Here is a 22,065-nt window from a genome sequence, read left to right on the forward strand (position 1 = left end):
TGGTGGAGCCTCAGACACCGGATCCCACTTACTTCTATATCCTTTATGATAGATAGATGTGGTGATTTATCCACATTACTATCATCTTGTGATAGACCTGCAATGATTATCGACTTTTAAAGTGATGGATCAAGTTCACCAGTGCAGCCAAAAAGTTTTGACACTTCATACACTTTAATGACAATAATATAAAAAGACAAATAAAACTTTACTACTACTTGAGTCTTGTGTGATGCAGTTGTTATAAAACCAATACAATATGTTGTGCAATGCACTTTTTAAGGACAAGAAAGTTGGACTGAGCCGCTGAGCATTTTTCTCTGAGGAGTCTGGAGATTTAGAGGCCGAGTACAAATCTTTATCTCCTTTGACAATGGGAGTAAAATAGTCATCACACGAGCCAGTTGCAGCTGTTTATCAGTAAAGTGGCCAGGGCCCTGTCCAACTAGGGCTTAACTGATACTGAACATGTGCCTCTGACAAAAGCCCTGGAAGTATGAAGAATTATTAGCTCTGGATGTCTCTCTGCTATTTATTAACGGCATATACAGCGATCTTATCATCTCAGTGAGCTTGTCATTAACATCTGTTAAGTGACGAATGAGAATTTCAGCCCGGAGTGTGAAATGGGAAATTACAAGGTTGTGAAAATGTAGTCGACTCCACAGAGTTTCTTTCTTTCTTCTGAAATCCTTCCACTATAAACTAGAGTCATATTGGCAGATTATGTATGTGGTCCTTGAGTAAAAGCGATTGCTTCAATTTATTGTTCCACTTCACTTGGCATGTGTGTGTCCACAAGAAGCTGAGCCAGTTCATGAACATGGTCAGTGATGTTCGTCCAAAGATAACGGACAAATCCTGGGTGGCCCGTCTCTAAATTTCATTCATAATGCATCACGTACAGATTTTAGCTGGAAGCGCTGTAGATTTAATGAAGTTGTGAGATCATATAACAGTTATATTCTCATATTTTGTCACACACTACCCTGAGGATACAGTAAACCACATATGTATTTGGGAGTTTTTTTAGACATATGTTTGTTACTTTGGATGACAATTAAAAATGACTCTTGACGTTTCATGATCCTTTAAATTATAACCTAATTTAGGTGAGAGTAACAGGACAGGGCAGTTCCTATTAATCAGTACAACATAACTGAAGTACAATAGAACCGTCAAACATTATACCAACCCTCAATCAAAACAATCTGTAGATTTTTCCTCATCTCAAAATGCCACTACGGCCCAAAGTATGTGCAAAATACACAAAATAATCATGTACTCACTGGACAGAAACAGGTGCATTTGTAAGTCATACTTTATTTTCAAATTGTGCAAAAAATATATAGAACCCATCCTACAACTGTATAAAAACAAGACAATTAAAACAAATTCACACATTTTAATTATATCTTAAGGATTATTAAAAAACAGAAAAATCATAGTATTTACAGTTCCCATAATTTTATAATTCCCATATAGAAAAAGACTTAAATACCTAGCGTAGCGATAGGACTGAGGTAGAATAAAGAGATAAAGATTCTTTTTTTCTTGGCCACGTATTTGTGATGTTTTTACAGCCTTGTCTTTTACTTTGTCTCTGTTAGCATGTTTTGTATCCTCAAGGAAACAAACAGATAGAATGACAAGGCTTAATGGTACAACTGGAAGCCCCCCATCCTGAGGCACAAATTGGACTTTACATGTGTTTCATTAGTACATGAGAGATGCTAACTATGCTAAAATGTATTTCTTTTCTGCGTATTTAAGAGGCTTAAGTCAAGAAAAAGCTGAAATTCAATAAAATGAGGCATTGGTTTAAGAAAAGTATTCAAATCAGGCCGTTACCAATGGCAACAGTGCCTCGATCCAGTATAGTGATATACATTACAGGGGTTCGTATCCTGCCCACACTGAATAGTGTAAATTGTATTTAACATATTCAGACAACTCAAGATTTGGTCTAGTCCCGACACATAAAAGTGTCCATACCTGAAACATATGACACATTCATCTGTCTTAATGTGGGGGGGAGGGCAAATTTAGCATTTTTATAAATCTTACAGAAACAAGAGAGATGAGGAAATGAGGAAAGCTAAGCAATAATAAATAAAAAATGACTGCTTGTTATCTTTAACATCACTACTGTCTGTGATTGTTATTTAATACATCATTCAGAGGAGCCATCTGCACCAGCTATCCTATACTACACACAGTGAACTTAGCAATGTAACACCTTCACTAAACCACCTCCACATGTCTGGCACTAAACGTGACACCAGGGAAACATAATCTATGTACAGCAGTGCCTGCTGCCCGCATACACTTCCTTTTACCACACTGTTTCCTCTCCTTTTGCATCAGAGTCCTGGTCTACCAAACCAACAAAACATCCTCACTCCCAATGAGCACGCCACTTAACTTATAAATACAATTTAGACTTTTTCACAGGCTAAATCCTCAAGAGCAACAAGCAAAGATTATCCAGGTGAGCAGAAAAAGGCAATCAAATATAAAATATAAAATCAGAATAGACATAAAAATGTTAATATATGGTACTCCATTTTTAAAACAAACAAAATATCATATATTCTGTACACAATGAATTAATACAGTGTGATCCGTATACATTCCAAAACCAATTTGAATTTGTAATAAGAGCATCAATGTAAACATAATACTTTCTTGTCTAACTCAAAACTTGCAGCACCAGCTGTTCAATGCATCATAATATATAAACACATTCTGTATTCACAGATTAAGTACGTAGAAATATCTATATCTGGAGTTAAAAGTTGAGGAAAAATAAAGGTCCATCAAAATATTGGACGACAACTTTTACTGGGTGGCTATTGTTTATGAACAAAGAGGGAAACGTGTCAATCTGCTGGGACGCTGTTTCCACCGAAGGCACAGAGACAGATGAACAGCCGTGGTATCCAACCTGTGGGCACTTCCTGCTCTTCAAGAGAAGCTGAGGTGACTCTGCTGGTCTCTGGACTTCTGATCTGACGTCTCACTCCCTCACAGCAAAGACCCGGAAAGAGCCTCCCTCTGTGTTGCTCTTGCTGCAAACAGGCGAAACAGAAAACATGTTACATGTGGCGCCATGACCGAAAGAACTAGATCGCGGGTACAAGCGGCCGAAATGGTTTTCCTCAGGAGGGTGGCTGGCGTCTCCCTTAGAGATAGGGTGAGAAGCTCAGTCATCCGTGAGGGACTCGGAGTAGAGCCGCTGCTCCTTTGCGTTGAAAGGAGCCAGCTGAGGTTGTTCGGGCATCTAGTAAGGATGCCTCCTGGGTGTTCCAGGCATGACCAGCTGGGAGGAGGCCTCGGGGAAGACCCAGGACTAGGTGGAGAGATTATATCTCCACACTGGCCTGGGAACGCCTCGGGATCCCCCAGTCAGAGCTGGTTAATGTGGCCCGGGAAAGGGAAGTTTGGGGTCCCCTGCTGGAGCTGTTACCCCAGCGACCCGACCCCAGATAAGCGGTTGAAGATGAGTGAGTGAGTGAGATGTTACATTTGGCGACCACTAATGCAGATGCAACACAGGGTGATTTAGTATGTAACTTCCATAAAGTCGGGGGAATTGTGAGAAATCAGTCAATAGTAGCTTTCTTAGATCTTAGATCATCTAAACTCTGACGGGCGAATTTACAAAAAAAGGACGAGGGATGTCACGACAACCGATACTTCATGCCAAAATATTGGTATCAGGCACCAGGTCAAATAGTTGTACAATACCAACATTTTGAAAACGTGATGGTAATCATTTTTCTACAGTACCGCAGGTACTGTCGGGGCTCAAGTCTGAGAGCGTCCGGTCATCCAGGGGACGACAGAAAATGTATTTGGGACGCATTAAACTCACTATTAACGCGACATGGGGACGCACCCTATTTTTTCCCTGATAATGCTACATTGTTAACAACAAATCTGTGTTGAGAAAGCTAGTTAACGTTAGCTGTTAGCTCTGTGCAGTACTGAGCTGCTTACCGGGTGCTAACAGCTAACATTAACTAGCTCTCGTCCTGCCGATTTAAAAACGGGAGGTGCCACTGATTGACATTATGATCAGACTCTATTCAGTAAAAATGAGGACGAAGGTAAATTCTAACGTCCTCATGATGTGTTCAAATGTATTCTTGTAAAATTTAGTTTTTGGTGAGAAACTTGAATGAATCCAGTTGTTTGAGATGTTTTCACAGCAATATACTAAATACAATATAAAAAAATTCTGGTATTGTGACATCCCTAGAATGGATGGCACCATAAATTGTGCATCTATCTTTCCCCCGCCTCAACTTTCGATTTAAGATATCACGGTATTGATATTACAGCACAAACATGCCCTTTAAGTTTTGCAGCTGAGTGCAATTTGCCCTGTTTTGGGTGTTATTGCAATTATCCATGTGGCAAAGTATAAATGTTGCCTTTGCGCCAAGAACACAGTAGGCAGAACAATGGCAAAAAGAAAAAATGAAATTTCCAGACCTTGAGCTTCAGGTCTTGACAGATGAGGTGCAGAGGCATTCCTCAAAACTTCAGGCAAGGAATTTAAACGTGACGGAGAGAAACCGTATTTAGGATTTAATATCCCAGTCTGTCTGGGCTGTTGGCGTTTTCAAACGCACACATTCAGACTGTAAAAGAAGACGGCATGAAGTCTGGGCGTGACACCCCTTATAAATGCGCTTTAGTTACCACCAACTCTCTGAAGACACTAATAATTTCACTGTAGCTGTGTGCGCTGATCTTTGTGAACTGGACTGTTTTTGCAATGAGGCTCATTTGCATAGAAATGGGACAATTTTGTGCCAAATGCATGCATCTGTGAATTCGCCCCTCAGACTTTAGAAAGCTCCCGTTGGAGCCACAGAAGACATTTTGTTATTATGTTCACAGGCAGAGTAGTACTCCCTGTGACAAGCAAATTGCCTTTAAGTCAAATAAATACATCTTTGTTTGTTTTTGTGATACTTGGAAGTCTGCTCTTTAGTATTGTCCAACTCCTCCCAGCCGCCATTAAAAAGTACCCAATCCTGGTGTTCACACAGCATCTTTGGAAATGGCACGTTGGCAGTATGACTCATTGTTACCGTCTGACCTTTTCCAGCTACCACATGTGTTAAACTAGATGATTTTATAATTAGTTCATTGGTGGAGAGACCTTGAAGCTGTGCCATGATCAATAACCATGATAGGCCTGTGTGATTGGTATCAGATCACAGATAATTGTCCGTAAAGGGAAGCTCTGACTAAGTGGCTGACAGCATTTCCATCCCCGAGTAATCAGATAGGTTGTGATTACTTCCCCAGCAGCAGAGTCCAGTCCAAACTGCCCTCCCTGCCATGATGTTGGCACATGGCACGGCCTCTCCCTCAGCCGTTTATTGACCTCCTATCCCAGTGCCCTGAGCGGGGCCTTTACAGCTCTGCATTAGATTTCATAGTAGTCAGACATGGATTATTTTGGCCATTCAGCACTTTGCACACTCAATTGAAATGCCTGAGTAAAGTAAGCAAAGATCCCATGTGTGGCCCATCCACACACCAAACCACACCATTACTCTTACAACCCCACATGCCAGCACAACTGCCCACAAGGGCTTCCTCGCCTGAGCGTAGTCCGCTGGAGCCGGCCACAGCCATGAGAGTGATGTGAGAAACATGGTGTGCATGCAGGGAGCCCACTACATGCAGTATTACAGGAGACATAAATCAAGGTAGGCTGCAGTGAATAAAAACACCTTTCTCAGGCATATTTGAGATTCTCTTGTCAAATTTACTTGTCCAATTTTACTACAAGCTCCATGTTTTCATTTCAATTGTGTGTCTCAAGGTTTTCTTTACCACACTCCCATTGGTCAAATATTAAAGCCTGCACCGAGCAAAGCATTGAAGATAAATATTATTCTGTATTTACATATAACCTCCGACATAAAATTCAGTTTTAACGTGCATGATTATTGTGAACATAGTTAAACCTAAAGATCTAGTTCCAGACTTTCTGATTTGCCGCACACGTCTCAAATTTGTTCAGCAATTTAAACAGGTTTGGTGTTGTGTCCATTGAAGGCTGTTTAACCCCAGTTAGAAAAACTGACTGGGTTTTAATAGGCAGGATTATATACGTAGCTAGCTAACTAGATACATTTGTTAAAAATAGCGATAGACAAGTGGCAAAAAGCATAGATGAGATTGACGTAGCTGTACAAGCAGTCGTAAGTCGACATACAGAAACAACAACTCTAAAATCAACATGTTTCTTTCATCAACGTGAAAGATGTTGAGTTAGCTGCTCTTAGTAACCGCTACGGCAGCTTATGAGTTATCTATGAATGACTTTAGCATGGCAGATCTGTCACTCGCTACGATTAGTTAGACAAAACAAAACAAAATAGGTAATCAGCTAGCATGAACACATTGTCAGGCCGAATGTACCCCATGAAACAAAATGGCTATTAAGTCTGATTATGAAGCTAATGGTGCCTTCAAATGGGGTCGTGTTTACCATGCTTACGAGATGAGTCCATATGAACGCCCCCCTCCATGTCATATTCACAACCTCGTAAGTGGAAAGTTTCTGAAAGCTCACGAGTTGTGACGTGTTTGTTGATGTTGTCAGAAATGGCGGCGGCCTTGGAAATTCATTTTTCGGTGTATAATAAGTTAATATACTGTAGTTTTAGTCCTATATTGTTTTTCTTCATAATTTTATAATATGTCTGAGGAAAATGTTGATATTCCCAACGGCCTCATGTCTTTTTCCTCTGTCATTATGCCTTTGCATTTCCTACATTATGCTACCCACTTGCTAGCTTGCGAACTTGTTAGCCTCTGTGGCTTCTAGACACCAACAGTAACGTTATAATTGCCCTTGCGTAGCAGCGGTGTTCTTCACGATGTAACCACTTGAATGTCAAGCATATCGTGTACACGACTTCCCACGTTGTAAACACGAGTTCACAAGTTTCATTTGAAGGCACCATAAATTTCTCACACTGAGTGCCCACCCACACAGCTGTTCTCAATCTGGCCTAATTAGACCTCTTCTCATGACTGTGTGGTTAACTTTTGTCCAGACTTCACTCTCCTGTTAGCTTTGTTGCACCTGTTAGGGTGGGATACTTTATATTTTTACCATGCTTGTTAATGCAGTCAGTTTGCTGACATTGCATAAATTCCAGCATAATTCTGGTTGGGAGACCTTGCTCCGTTTATTGCAAACCAAACCATGTGGCTAGCGGCTTGGGAAAATATTATGACATTATTCGGGGATCCCAACCACCAAACCATACATACAGTACTACCTGACTCCTATGAGACTTTAGCAGAATACATGTTGCACACCTCAAACTGCAACAGTGGCAGACGTGTTTGTACATGTGTTATTAGCAATAACAAATTCCCACACTTTGCCAGGCTTTAATACTTAACTGATGGCTTTCATTACATCTAAGGAGACTTTGCCGTTTCACAGCTGCCAAATGGTTGCTTGTTAATGAAGCATGAATAGTTGTTCTCATTTTCAGATTAAAAAAAGCTTCTCTTAACTACTCTACAGTCAGACTACTCAGAGCCAAATCTAAAAATATAGATTTCTGGAACTCTATCTCTAATGTCACTATCGTAACCTACAACTATTTGACACGGTGCCTGATCCATTTATCTATGTGCTTATTGTGCAACAATCCTCATCTGGGAAGGATAATTACAGTAAAAACAGTTGACAAAAAAATTGAGTAGTACCTCTCAGACTGGATGCCATTTTTCAGGACTCCAGCGTAGCTCTTTCTCTTGTCCAGTGGCAGAACATCCACCAACCCACCGTCTGCTCTGAGTGCCCCGGCATGGATGGCTGCTTTACAAATACTGGAGCCCTGTGAGGAGAAAGTGTGGCAAAGAGGAGAAATACTTGAACAGCTTTTTCAAGACATGAATATCTTTGTAATTCCTTTATTATCGAATACAGTACAAAATATATTGCAGCAGTTCACAGACACACACGCAAGCATTTGTTTCCCAGTCTGAGCCAGAACAACAGACCGTAAGCTCTTATCAATCATTCGTTTCTAGTCTAAACACAGATCACACTCTCCATACACCCCTACAACATTTCTCACCAGATGGTTTATGTCTCGTGTTTAACCAACATCCAGCTTCTACACCGCTGTAGAAACACATTTGGGCGCCTGAGATTGCGAAACATTCCTGGGCACATTTGCTATGAGCCACACTGCTGCCTTTTTCTGTGACTGTTGTAAGACGCTCAAGATATCTGGGAAACTGTGATCTGCGTCCAGACAGACAACACATTGACCTCATGCGAATTGGCAACTCCAAAATAAGACTCCGAAACAAGAGTAATGGGAATTCCTACAAACTGTACATGTGATAAATAGTCTGGAGGGTACTTTACAACGAGGAAACCACTTTTCACCTCCTATCTCTGAGACACAAGCACTTAGCCCCGAGATAAACCGTGAATAAGCCTCTGAGTGATCAGGCCCCGTGCTGCGTAATACTTCCCTGGCAGTCTCTGGCTTACCTCACCATTACTCCCATTCTCCATGAGCCATATTCATACTGTGATTCAATGGCTTTCCATAGCTGCCATGCATTACAAAGCCTGCAAAGTCACTCTAACTTAACCATGCTGTAGATTCACACATCTTTATCTTTCTGTCTGAACTAATAGCACAAACATACATAAAAAGAAATAGCACCGAACTGGAGGACCTGGACCTCTGGTGTGTTTCATGATCTGATAAAAGATCATTCAGAACATGCACATACAAAAATACTGTTTTGCTTACATCTGTGTAGATGTTGTTTCCAATCACAGGTGACCAATAGGAAGGCTGAGTCTTGCAGTTGGCCGGACAGAACATTCTGAGAAACAAATTGGACGTTAGTAAGAATTTGCAGTGTTTTGTTGTTTTACTTGAGGTAATAATCTCGAAGATTTTCATTTAAATAAATGTCTGTTAAGTCACTATCTATTGCCAAAGGAGGTAACACAATGGTGATTGGCCCTTGCTGTATGAAGTTACTGCTAATGCAAACCCAATATTTCCTACTGCTGCAGCTTCACATTAAAATCATTTAACTTGCAAAACACGAAAACAAACACTTTTTAATGACGTAGTCACAGGAAATACAGCGTGTTTGTCAGTGAGCTTGACACTGGCCGCTATCATTCATCAAAAATGTGTCTACAAAACAAGGTCATTTTTGTCATTTTTTGACAGCGGATCAGTTTTAAATATTGTAAAGGAGTGATGAAAAAAGAAGTAGCAAACACAGTGAGCTGTTGGCTGCACTGCGAGGCAACCAACTACCTTTCACTTTCGCTGTTCACAGACTCATGCCGTGAGCAGCATAAAATCAGATCATGGTTGCTCAACCGAACGATGGAAAAAGGCCAATTATTGTCTGACTTCTTTATTAAAACAACAATAGTTTGTTTTGCTGCCCCCAGTATTCTGAGACCTTTAGTATTAAACCGAATTTTTGTTACCACCAGTATAAAGGGTGTCGCCAACTCAACCAGGACTGAAATCTTACAGATTGCCACTTTAACATCCCCTACTTAGCATTTATAAACACTATATGCTGTATATTTTAATGGTTTATAACCCAGTATAATAGGGTTGTAAGAAGATATAAGGATATTTCTGTGTTTATTAATGTACAGTAGTTGTAACAATTTTACTCTACTCCTTTTAAGATATATTTCGTAATACAATTGTATTTTACTATATAGTGATTCATTTTCTGTGCCCACCACAGGAGGAGGTACTGTAAAGCCAAACCTTTAATATGCTAATTATCTCATGCTTTAGAGAATAATAAGATGGTGGATGTGAGGAGGTACCTTGGACAGTTTGAGTAGGGCTTTTTGAAAGGGCAGACTTCATCCACTGTGGTGTAGCAGTCAGCAGTCATTTCTGTCACAGAGAGAGAGAAGAGAAAAACACTTAAAGTAATATGCCTAATATGTGTTGGTTGACTGTGTGAATCTACATGCAATCATGACTTGAAGCTCTTCTTAAAAAGCTCACTTACCTTCCACTTTGGCCACCACAAAGGCGTTGCCCGGTTTATATTTACTGTAAAAGACATCGTAGTGTTTAGAAATCAGGAACACAAATGGTTCTCAGAAAATGAAATTGCACAAATTCTGAATCATAGAAGCAGGGAAATGTGTTTCATAAATGTTGAATCAGCATATGTGATTGAAATTAGACCAAACATCTACCTGGAGGACTCAATGCCGTTTTTAGTGGCTCTGACAAAGAATGGAAACTTGTCCATCCTTGTGACGTCGATCACTCCTCCGTTGTTGTCAATGACACCAAAATGGATAGCAGCACGGCAAATACTTGATTGCTGAAACAATAAAACATTATAAATATACATTTACAGTATGAATTATTGCATGATGCAAGATGTTTGTTTAATGTTTGACAGACTCACCACATCGTAAAAGAGAGTTCCCCAAACTTTCCCTTTCTTATTCAGACAATTAGCAGGACAATTATATCTGCAGTCAGAAAATGAAACGGAGACAAGAGTGAGTTGATATTGGAGAGGAAGTCAAAAAATCAAAATCAAAATCAGAATAAATAAGACATATTTTATGCACATCCGAAAAAATAACCTGACCTGTTGCAGGTTCCTCCTCTACACTTATCTCGCAGTCTAGTCTCACACTTAATGTTTTGAGCTGCAAGAACGAGACAAAAAATTAGTAAAGAGGAAATGTACAAAACATGAAAGTTTATGGTTATACTTTAATAATTCCTGTAGCTACCGAGAAAGGTGTTGCTAGGAGTATCTGAAGACGGTGTCCTGGGTGTGGTGGGCTTTGGGGCTGGTTTCTTTGGAGGAGAGGGTTTAGGTTTGGGGGCAGGTTTGACGGTGGTGCGAGGTGGCACTGGAACCTGAGGCTTCTCCACCTCATTCATGTCCTCCGTCTCTGACCGCTGAGAGTCTACAGATGGACACACAGATTTGAGTTCAGGTTGGTTGTAGAGACACTATCAATCAAAAGCCGTTAAGAGGCTAAGTAAGCTCCTCACTGTGACTCGTTCCAAGAAATCCATAAGTCCAGATGTGTTTATGTTGTTTATTTAAATGAAAAGAATGACAAGCAATGACTTAGGCTAACTGGAATAACTAAAGTAGATGAATTGACTCGACTTAACGTAACGTGACGTGACGTGACGTGACAGTAATGATACTAACCAAAAGAACGTGTGCAGCCAAAACAAATAATAAAAAACAATAAAGTCTAAACGCATGTTTTGGCCCCTACATTGGTAATATCTTTAATGTTAACATCTTTGAATGAAAACCATGTGGGTTTGCTCACCTTTGTAGCACAGGTTATTCCTACATCCTCCTCCATAAATGGGAGGGCACTGGGAACAAGGGCGGCCGTTCTGGTACGGAGCATCGCCAATCCAGTTGCCCCTGCAGAAGTGAACAGTGGACAGCTTGACTAAGGTGGAAATTAATCATCAGTTTTAGCGTCACTGGGCTCATGGCCTTGTAATTACTTCAGCACTCTTTGTCCTTGGTCAACACTCCTAATATAGTCATTAATCCCACAAACTAATAAAAAACACTCCTCGTTGTCTCTCAGGCAATTACATCCTGTGGGCTGTCTGGAAAACAAGCGCCTGCTCTGCTCTTATTTATCTTTCCCCGTGCTTCATTATTATTTTTCTATTCTGACATCTGGAGGAATTTTAATGGCTCCAATATATCATTACAAATGTATCGTGCTGCATATCTGCACTGCAGCTAATGACACACACTGCAGCATTTGACAGCACTGTAAGGACAAAGAATATAAACAGGAGTCAAGAGAGAGAGAGAGAAGAGGTGTTGATGAACAGTGGAACATGGAGGAATATTGAGCTTACTTTGGGGAATAGTTGCACACAAGGTAAACGGCGTTCTCCCATGTTTCTCCCCACACGTTCATCACCGAACACACGTGCACAGCGCAGCCCACTCGGCTAGTGGTTGCCCAGACCAGCTGTAATAAAAGAATGGCCAAAGTTAGCACGAAAAACTGCTGAATGAACGGACACATAGCAGAGTTGTTCAATCAGTCATTCCAGAGGAAGCAACTAGATTGGCAGTCAACGATTAATGGGGCCACTGGGACTGTCTGTTATTCTGCCCCAGTCGGATGCACATAATGTGTGAACCCAGTTTGCCCTCTGTGACACAATCATGATTATAATCCTCCTGATAGAAGTGGAAAAATGTATCTCATAATATCTTAACTCTGGAGAAACAGAAGTCAGCGTAGGCTCAAAACTGTCCAAGGTAAAATAAAACGCCTAATTAAACGGAAAGCTGCTGCAGTGGTGTTACAGATGAATGAAGTGCCATTTGACGGCGAATACAACACAGCATGTTCCATAACTCCTCCTCACTTTCCTCCCAAACTCTGAAACATGTGCGTTCTCCCTCCTCAGGAATGTTTCCTGGTACAGTTAGAAGCCACTGGAAGCAGTGAGTCAGCACACAGACTGATGTGTGCTGAGTGTTGCGGGTCGTTCGGCTCAGTGTACTCTCTAACTCCAGAGGGTCCAGCATTTATCCACTGAGCTAGTTATGGAGTATGACTGCCTGGACTGCAGGTACATCAGCGCTTCCAGCAAATGAAGGACAGAGACAAGGTGATGATGCTCAGATTTGGCACCGTCTCCTCTCTGCAGCATCTTCGGGAAGAATCCAGGTCAAGCGGTGAGGGGTGTCTGCTGTGTCTGGAAATGACTACCAGATGGCAGTGATCAGGTTTCAGGGTGAGGGCAGCGGGAGGAGTCTGGATGTTTCTGTAAAGTCATCCCAGCAGCTACAAAGTAAAGTCTAGGGAAAGAGGTGGCCAGCTCACACATTTCTTTTTTCCTTTTGATTGATCTCTTCATTTTCTCATCCACTCTTCTTTCTGTCCATTACCTGCATCGGATTTTCTATTTCTCCTTCTCTGTCTACAAGTTGCTATATCCATGCCTGTCACTTAACCCCTCAGTCCCTCTACAACTGTGCCCATAAATACACTGAAATATCCTACAGGGTGCACACCACATGTCGTAACCCAGCAACACCTGTCAAGTGACATATGTTCCATGTTATAGATAAAAGAAGGCATGCGGTATAATAGACATTACAGTATATGCTTCAAAAGAAAGTTGAAAAAATATATATTTCAACCTAAAAATGACACCTACCACCACACTGGGTGCCAAACTTTTCAGCTTCTTGCAGTAACTGATCAGATTGAATGTAAGCTTATAACTCACCGCCAAGTAGGGCTACACAGTTGATCAAAATGTTATCGAAAACGCAATATGGCCTACAGTAATTTTCAGCAATAGGTGAAATATTTGTTAAAGGTGAAATGTGTGTCAAGATACCATTTTAAATTAAATATTGGTGTGCTGCAGAGATGTCCTGGCCTACACATCATATTCTACACACTTAAGAAGACCTGCAGAAATCCCACCATAATCATTTGAATATGTTTTTCAATAAAAATGAAAATAATGATGTAAAAATTATCATTCCCTCCAATATCGCAAATCATATCGAAATTGCAATATCAGTCAAAATAATCGCAATTATATATTTTTTCAAAATCGTGCAGCCCTACCGCCAAGTGCTTCGTTAAAGGAGCACTCCATCGATTTAACATGGCACTTCTATAAAATCGTCTGATTCACGATTCACACAATCATTCTTTTTTGTCAAAAACCTGGCACCTGCATTACCCACAATGCAACACTGACAGTTCAGTTGGAGATTCAGGGGTGTTATTCTAGTAGCGGCTAATGTAGCCTTGAGCTGCTGCTAGCCTCAAGCAGAGATGAGGAGCGGGCTAGAGAGGTCATTTTCAAACTTGTTGTCTTCAGCCGCCCCCTGACATTGACTCAAGTGACATCATTTTAGAGCTGCAACAATTAATCGATTAGTTGTCAACTATTAAATTAATTCGGTTTGAGTAATTTTTTAAGAAGAAAGAAGTCTAAATTCTCTGATTCCAGCTTCTTAAATGTGAATATTTTCTGGTTTCTTTACTCCTCTATGACAGCAAACTGAATATCTTTGAGTTGGGGACAAAACAAGACATTTGAGGACGTCATTTTGGACTTTGGGAAACACTGATTAACATTTTTCACCATTTTCTGACATTTTATAGACCAAACAACTAATCCATTAATCAAGAAAATAATCAACAGATTAATCGACAATGAAAATAATCGTAAATTGCAGCCCTATATAATTTGAGGCAATTTCTCAGACTTCATGCAGCTCCCTCTGGAGCCACAAAAGGTTTTATACAACTTTTTTTCACATATGCCGTTGTACTCCCCAAGACTTACAATCAGACTGTGATGTGTAAAATTAGTGGAATTTCCCTTTAACTTATTTTTTTGTCTGTCGTAAAATCTTCTCCTGAACTCGTTCACCCTAACTTCCTCTGCTGCCCTGTTTTTTTTTTTTTTTTTTTAATTCATCTCACCTGGGTGTAATGGGTGCACATGGGCCCGGAGCAGCGGTCTGGACACCAGGGATTGCACTCCTGGGGGTAAGGATAGGTGTAGTCTTTCACCTCATCGTACCAGGCCTGGACATGGTAGGCAGGAGAGCGGTATCTGTAGACGCACACAGACACACACAGACACACACAGACAGACAACAGTAGGCTCAGTCACAGGCCATCCAGGTACCAGGGGCAAAAGGGAAATATCTGAAGGAGCTGCCAGGTGCTTTGGCCAGACTTGAGAAACACTGCGTGAACCAACCTCCCTGCCCAAACCTCCCTGCCCCTCCTCCTCCGTTCAGGCCTCAAATGATGAGTCTGAATTTGACCTGGCATACAGAACGGCAGTCTGCTACCCCTCCATAACAGGGGAAATCAAATCAGGTTGAATCAGAGCAAACCTAAACATGGCTCCAACAGCCCAACAAATCTGTTCAAGCTCTTGTTATAAACATCTCTTTTTACGGTATTGAAAAGTGCTGAGCTTATAAATGGAGAGAGTAGAGGGGGAGTGGAAAAAAGGGACTCCACATCAGGGTTTGCTGGCACAGGAAGAAAAGAAGGGAATAGGGAGGGAGGACATGGGCCTGTGAGAATGGGAGCAGATTCCTGGAAGGGCACCTGCTGCGATAGACATACACTGTCATGCACAGAGGTCTACTGTGTCTGGTGTCTACCCGGACACACAAACATCAACATTAATACGCTAGCACTGACTAGCACTACCCATGGTTGTTCTTCATACATATCAATGTACCAAGATTTAATTTTGTTTCAAGGAGCAGCACTCATCACTGTAGTTTACAGGAACAACGTATCCTCATAAAACGGATCATATGGTATCTTACGAAAAGTTATTTTTTTTGTTTTCCTACGAATGTCCAGCAACACGGTCAATTTCTGCTTGTTACATGCATGGTCTTTTCAAAATAAACTACTTCGTTAGGTTTAGAAAAAGATTGTGGTTTGGGTTAAAATAACTACGAAAGTGCCGTAACTTTAAGTACGGAAGTTACAGTAGGAGACAAATAAATCAACGTTGATTTCTGGTTATGAATACCAGTCTCCTGGGCGAAACCCTTTCACCCCTCCCTATCCTGCGTTTCTCGCTCTTTATACTTCCTGGTTCACGATTACGTGGATTGCATACATATTCGTGGTATAGCAACAAACGGTGTAACAGCCTGACAGGAAACAACTTCCTCTTGCAGCATTGATAGCTGAGAAAATAGTTACGATAATAAAGAAAAAATAAGTACATAAAAAGTCTGTATAACCTGTTGATGACAGATGACGTGACAGAATAACCCAATATTATTTATTATTTTTTTGGTACCGAAATCTGTATGTAACATCGAGCATCAAAAACTGACAAGTACCAAAAGTTGGTATCCGATGCCAAGTCAAATTGCAATCAGGTGTTTATATTTGCTAATGCTCAGTAATAAGCCATTATAAGAACAACTTTTGGGTTGCCAGGTTGAGAACAAGACTAAGACTCCACAGCCATGCCGTCTGCTATGTAGGCTGTACATGGGTACAGCAGGGTTATACTGAAAATGCTAACCTGCAGATGCTAAGCAGGTTTTGTGTTTACCATGGCCTATGGAAGGAGGCTGGGACATGGGCGGACATGGGCCTTGGGGCATGGGGTATGACACATATGCAGTGTAACTGAAGCTGCGGTCGTGCGTTGCGATTGGCTCAATTTCGGCAAGGGCAGACCAGATTTTACTGCGCATGTGTCATACTCCTAAAGATATGACGCGTTGATGGCGCGTGACCCAGCCTCCTTCAACAGGCCTTGGTGTTTACCATGTTCCCCATCCTCATATCACCTTCTGCAAAAGGGCTGCAAAGGGCCTAGACTAGAATATATTAATAGCTTATTAAGCATTTACTATTGGATTTCAAACATTAATAATATAATTGCAGTAATATCAACTGAAAAGGACAAACACCAGTCAAAGGGACTGTGGACTTATAAATGTCTTGTAACTAATGTATAAAGCATTAGCAAATGATTTATTAACCAATGACAAAGCTATTAGCTAGAATTTATAAACCCTTTATAAATGGTGTCATATCAGAAAGTGGAACCGATACATTTATATTCTTCAAAAATGTTCTCCAAAAAGATATTGTTTTGATATCGGTACCAAATAAAAATCATGATACTCAGGCCACACAATGGCAATGGTATTTATGAAATCTGATTTAATTTTCACCTGTTATTAATAATCAAAGCAAACACAGATCACGTTTTTCATGCATAAACTATGTTTGTGTCATTTCATCTCACCTTCCCCAGTGAACAGCCAGGTTTTGTCCGATAGACATGAGCAGGTCCTGAGGTCCGTGGTCCCACTGACACTGCTCTGCCCAATGAGTTGCAGACCGCTCCAATTCATCATCCCAAACCTGCACACATAAAGTAAAACACAAGAAGTTAACGTCTTTTATACACACCAATATGGAAGACATCCACCTGCTGCGTCTGCTGCAATATAAAGCATTATAATCCACATCTTGTTCTGACTCAGCAGATACCTAACCGCAACTTGTTCAAGGCCTCTAACTCCTGCACTTCCTTCCTTCCACAGTGAGCTGAAACTGAGCTGGATACAAGTACAACATTAACCTTTCACGGTGACATTTGAGTCGGGCGGCTGGCGCCTGGCCCTGGTCCACTACAAATCTCCAGCAATCACAGCTGAATTATCCACATTTCCTGAGTGGGTTTCTTTACAGCGGTGGAAAGGAGGGTTGGAAAGCGGAGAAGACACCTGACTCCCACCGTGGATGGGGCGCTACGAAGGGAGGGAGGACTGCTGCGTACAGCACGGCCCCTCAAAGCACATCTCCTCAGTAAATTTCCAGCCTTTTGGTGGTCGCTAAAACATGCACACACAGACACCACTGTAACCCCAAACACCCATACACTAACACAAACACACACACTGCAGCCTGTTCGCTGGAATTTCAGAGAGCACTGGGCAGAGTACATTTTCAGACACTTTCCTCTCCCGGCTATAACCGCACTACAGAGACACACACAGGCCGCCACTGCTGCTCTCAACTTTATGGACCTCGTGGTTTTCTATAACCTCCTGTGTGTCTCAACTCTCAACAATGATCCCTAACCCTACTTCACCCATCCATGTGCCACGTCGTCCCATGATTTTTCCCTTTTCTAGCCTTATTCTCTCTGCCGACCTTTGACCCAGCCCTCCTTCCTTCCCTCCCTCGCTCTCCTGTGAGCTGTTTTGCAGGTATATGACAGAGTCAGGATTATTATCCTCCTTGTAAAAGGGCCGCACAGCAGGCTGGCAACAGCTCGCCATCATGACTGCATGTTTCCAGCAGAGAGAAAAGGCTGTTTTTTTTACTGCAAACTTTAATCACCAGCCACATTTCAGAGGTTGCTGACACATTCAAATTCTTTGTGAGGTAAAGCCAGATATTACAGGTGATAACTTTCAATTAAGAGTGATAACGAAATAGGGAATTGAGGTGATGGGACCATGTCTCACCATGTACTCCATGTTCGAGGCAGTGGGGTAGACGGCGCCCCTCAGCTTGTTGTGCAGCTGGAGGATCTCCTCGCGGTCCGACCAGCGGATGGCCCGTCGGGTCCTATTGCCAGATGTGTTGCCGTTGCCGTTCTGGTCCGCTTCCTCCTCGTAGCGGCTCAGCAGCTGTCTGAGCTCGTTGGAGTCGGGCAGGAAGAGGGAAGCTGAGTCCCTGACGCACAACAGCAAGAGGAAGAGGACGGGGAGCCAGGTCATGGCAGCGCCGGTCATTCTGACACTTTTTCTGGCTGTCTGGGTTGAACTCTCAGACTGCAGTAGAGGGCGGATCGTGTGCGAAGTCCCAGACACAACCTGCAGGGAGGAAATATTTAATGAGTCTTTCCCCGCTGTGTGAGTCCACAAAGCAGAGTGAGGATTACAACATATAGCTGTACGGGTTACCAAACTCATGTAGGAGTCAATGACTAAAAACCACGTTGTCAATTTAATGTGGCAGGGATAAAATATTGGTGTGGAAATGTATGATTCTTCATTCTTTCACTTGTATTGTGTTATGTTGTAACTGATACTGACACATTCTGATGTTGAGACAAAGTAAACTGAGAGTCCTCCCTCAACTCTGGACTTTTTGTTCTCAGCTGTTCTGCTTTCTGTCAGTTCATCCGTTTGCTGGTTTGTGGCTGTTGCGTAAAATATGTTCCTAGTTTATCAGGCACACTAATATAATCTGATGCAATCCAATTCAACCGCCCTGCAATAAGCCATTCCCTTGGGGAAGTTTTTTGCATGTTCAGCTATTGTTCACACTGAGGTGTTAACAATTCATGTGTCTGGTCATTTTTTTAGGCTGCTGTGTGAGTGATGTTGTATTGGAGTGAATTATATTGGTATTTAAATGTAAGGGTTATGTTTTCCTCTTTCTCTACACAGATACTGTGAGGTACCATAGATGAGCGTCTTGCAATATATTGTGCATCCTAGAACTGACTACTTCAGGATACTGTTATCATATTGTGCAACATATCATGACATCATCATATTGTTACATTATCATTCTGTAAATGACCCTTTATATTTGCCAACCCCAACATTTTATAGTGTGCAACATTTGATATGCCTTTGTTTTATGTCAAAGAGCTTTAATTATTGTCTCATGAACACAAAGATAACATGAACTGTAGCACAAGTAACCAATCAGTTAGTTAGATAAACTCTGTGTAAATGAATTTGAGCAATCAGGACTCTTTAACCTTCACTCTCTGATTAGAATCATTTTAGTCAAAGCCCTTCCAAAGAGTCTTTCTACCCAGTGATAATATAGCTTTAGTAGTACCTGTTAAAAAGAGCATTTTAAGCTTCATCCGTAAATATAACACTGAATTTGCTTTGGCCTTGCTGCACCTTAAGTTACACTGATAAATCTGCCTCTCCTCGTCTTCTGACTGATTCTTTTCTAACCAAACTGAGCAGCAGGGCAGGACACTGAGGAGGGAGACCTGAGTTCAGGTTGACAAGCTTTCACCCTGCTACCGAACCACAAAATACTGCATTCCTGACACATCCAGGGGCAATACTCTGTAACTGACCGTGCATCTGACCTCTGTCTGGCAGCCAACAAGCATGACGTCCAACATTAGAGCTAAACCAAACATCACAAAGTCACTAAGTTTTATAAAGAGAGAGGAGCAGTCAGTCAGTGTGATCAGAGAAGAAAGACAAAATAAACCAAGCTCTAGCTCTCGCACTGGTTGCTCTCATCCTTGAATCCCTTCACCTCTCTCCCTCTGGCTGAAAAGGCAGCTTGAGGTCTGGCACCGGCTCTGTGTCAACATGCTGTGCCAGCTCTGGGCACTGTGAGCCAGCGGGCAGCTCAGACACCACCACACCCTTCTTCTTTTTTCACACTGAACCTCCACCAGCTTCTCTGTCTGGGCCCTTCTCATGGCTCTCATGAATTTTATACCAGAGTGACAGACAGACAGACAGACACACGTACATATCCACATCTTGTCTAACGGGAACTGAGCCCTCTCTGCCTCTGGTGTCTGATCTGAAGAGGGTTTGACCTCCTCTCCGCCTCGCCACGAGGCTCAATGTAAACACAGCTCACGTCACAATATACATTGTCTGATTTATATACATTTTCAGAGATGCTTGCTCAGGTTTTTTTTTTTTCATGCCCATATAAAAGATTGGCACTACACCAGGTTTTCTTTTTCATAATGGTTTTCCCCTAGAACTATAAAATTTGAAGTGAAGTTTGGGTTTTTATAGCATAACATTTTTTTTTTTTACCATTTTGCTCATAAGCTTACTGGCTGTATATATATATATATATATATATATTCCCATCATGGTTACTACTGCTCTCCCATTGACATTTGCTCAGTGGAGATTCAGACTCACAATGAATGACATTGTCTTGCCAACACTTTCACACTGGCATGGTTTGTAACCCACAACTGAAATTATCAGTCATAACAATAATAATAATAATAAATGTATTTATATAGCACTTCTCAAAACAGATGTTACAAAGTGCCTCACAAGACAATAAAAGCAGATAAATAAAGTAAAAGATATGGTATCTGTTAAAACAGAACATCAGACCATAAAAGCAGATAGAGTAAAACAAATATGGTAACTGCTAAAACAGAACATCACAGAACATATCAATAATAATAGATGTGGTCAAATATAGTCATCAGTTCATATTGTCATGCTGAGTAGATCAACAAATCTGAACAAAATAAATAAGTTTAGGAAGACAAGGTTTAGCTTGATTTACATAAAAAGTATATCAGTCCCAAGGTGTATTGTCTACACTGTTTATCTCCTTATTTTTGCAGGATGATGTGCATTATAAAATAAGAAGTGAAACTTGAGAATAGACTAAAATAGTACAGTAAACCCCTGCTATACACACCACAACGCTCCTGAAAGCTGCAACATTGCAAATAAATGTATGTAATGTCTCACCTTTATCTTTCTCACTTCAGTATCCTGTTGAATATTTGGGATCAGTTTCCTCTGCAGGCTGGAGATCTGTATTATTCCCTTGTGAGAGGAGAGGAGAGGAGATGAGAGGAGAGGAGAGGACCCTGCTGCTGCTGCTGCTGCTGCTGCTGCTTGTTGGCGGTGATCCTGAAGCACACAGGAGCTGTGTGATTCCTGAGCAGCTCACAGAGCCTTATATAGAGAAGGAGACCCCTCAGGACCAGAGGAAAAAATTACTGTCTCTCCTCACTCCCCTTCTCTCTCTCTCTCTCTCTCTCTCTCTCTCTTCAGCCTCCCTGAAGTAAAGTAGGCGATGTTCTTGGCAAAGCGCGCGCAGTGTGACGAGCAGCCTGATGTCAGGAAGAAAACTACACATATCTTCAGTCAGAGAGCTGTCACACGAGTCAGCAGCACGCAGTGAGATCACTATCAGGTATTTCCCACATTATGTATCTTCACAACTAGCTACAGACAAGCCTCAGACATGGCAGCAGTGAACAGATAAAATCACTCAAACTCAATAAAAACATGGATATTGTTCTTCACATTTACTTTTTACTAAAGCACCATTTATAAAGGGCTAAATAAGTTGTAAGTAATGGGCTTATTAATGGTTAGTAAATAATCTACAAACGATTTATATAACAGTTAGTTATAATATATATAAATTATAATAATATATATATAATAATAATATTATAATATATATAAATTATAATAATATATATATAATAATAATATTATAAATTATATATATGATATATATATATATACAAATATATATTATATATATAATAATAATATTATAATATATATAAATTATTTTTGGTTGTGACAAATCCGTTAGCTGGAATTTATCATTTCTAATTGGTAATAATAATACAGTTACAATATCTTTTCTAATAAGCTATTACATCTGTAGATGTAGTTAAAGAAGTAAGTCATTAATGACTTCTTGGG

At 41.0% G+C, this 22,065-nt stretch overlaps 1 protein-coding gene across 1 annotated transcript; it reads right to left on the minus strand.

The window, feature by feature from the left end:
* Window positions 1–1,756: 1,756 nt before the first annotated feature.
* Window positions 1,757–21,466, minus strand: crispld2 (cysteine-rich secretory protein LCCL domain containing 2). Its single transcript, XM_037756406.1, has 15 exons — window positions 21,088–21,466; window positions 18,109–18,459; window positions 16,878–16,996; window positions 14,555–14,687; window positions 11,943–12,058; window positions 11,387–11,487; window positions 10,826–11,005; window positions 10,678–10,738; window positions 10,489–10,555; window positions 10,271–10,401; window positions 10,078–10,121; window positions 9,887–9,959; window positions 8,826–8,901; window positions 7,759–7,889; window positions 1,757–3,071 (listed from the first exon to the last, which is right to left on the minus strand). Exons 2-15 carry the CDS (start codon window positions 18,376–18,378, stop codon window positions 3,020–3,022), a joined length of 1,554 nt encoding a protein of 517 aa, XP_037612334.1. The 5' UTR covers window positions 18,379–18,459; window positions 21,088–21,466; the 3' UTR covers window positions 1,757–3,019.
* Between the last annotated feature and the right edge of the window lie 599 nt (window positions 21,467–22,065).

The sequence above is a fragment of the Sebastes umbrosus genome, chromosome 2 (assembly GCF_015220745.1).
Source record: "Sebastes umbrosus isolate fSebUmb1 chromosome 2, fSebUmb1.pri, whole genome shotgun sequence".
Classification (NCBI taxonomy): Eukaryota; Metazoa; Chordata; class Actinopteri; order Perciformes; family Sebastidae; genus Sebastes; species Sebastes umbrosus.

Coding starts and splice junctions, on each gene's coding strand:
- crispld2 (XM_037756406.1), bottom strand. CDS start 18,378: ATGACCGGCGCTGCCATGACCTGGCTCCCCGTCCTCTTCCTCTTGCTG. Junction 12,059..14,554: donor TGTGCACCCATTACACCCAG/GTGAGATGAATT, acceptor CTTTTATTACAG/CTGGTCTGGGCAACCACTAG. Junction 10,122..10,270: donor AACGGCATTGAGTCCTCCAG/GTAGATGTTTGG, acceptor TGTCTTTTACAG/TAAATATAAACCGGGCAACG.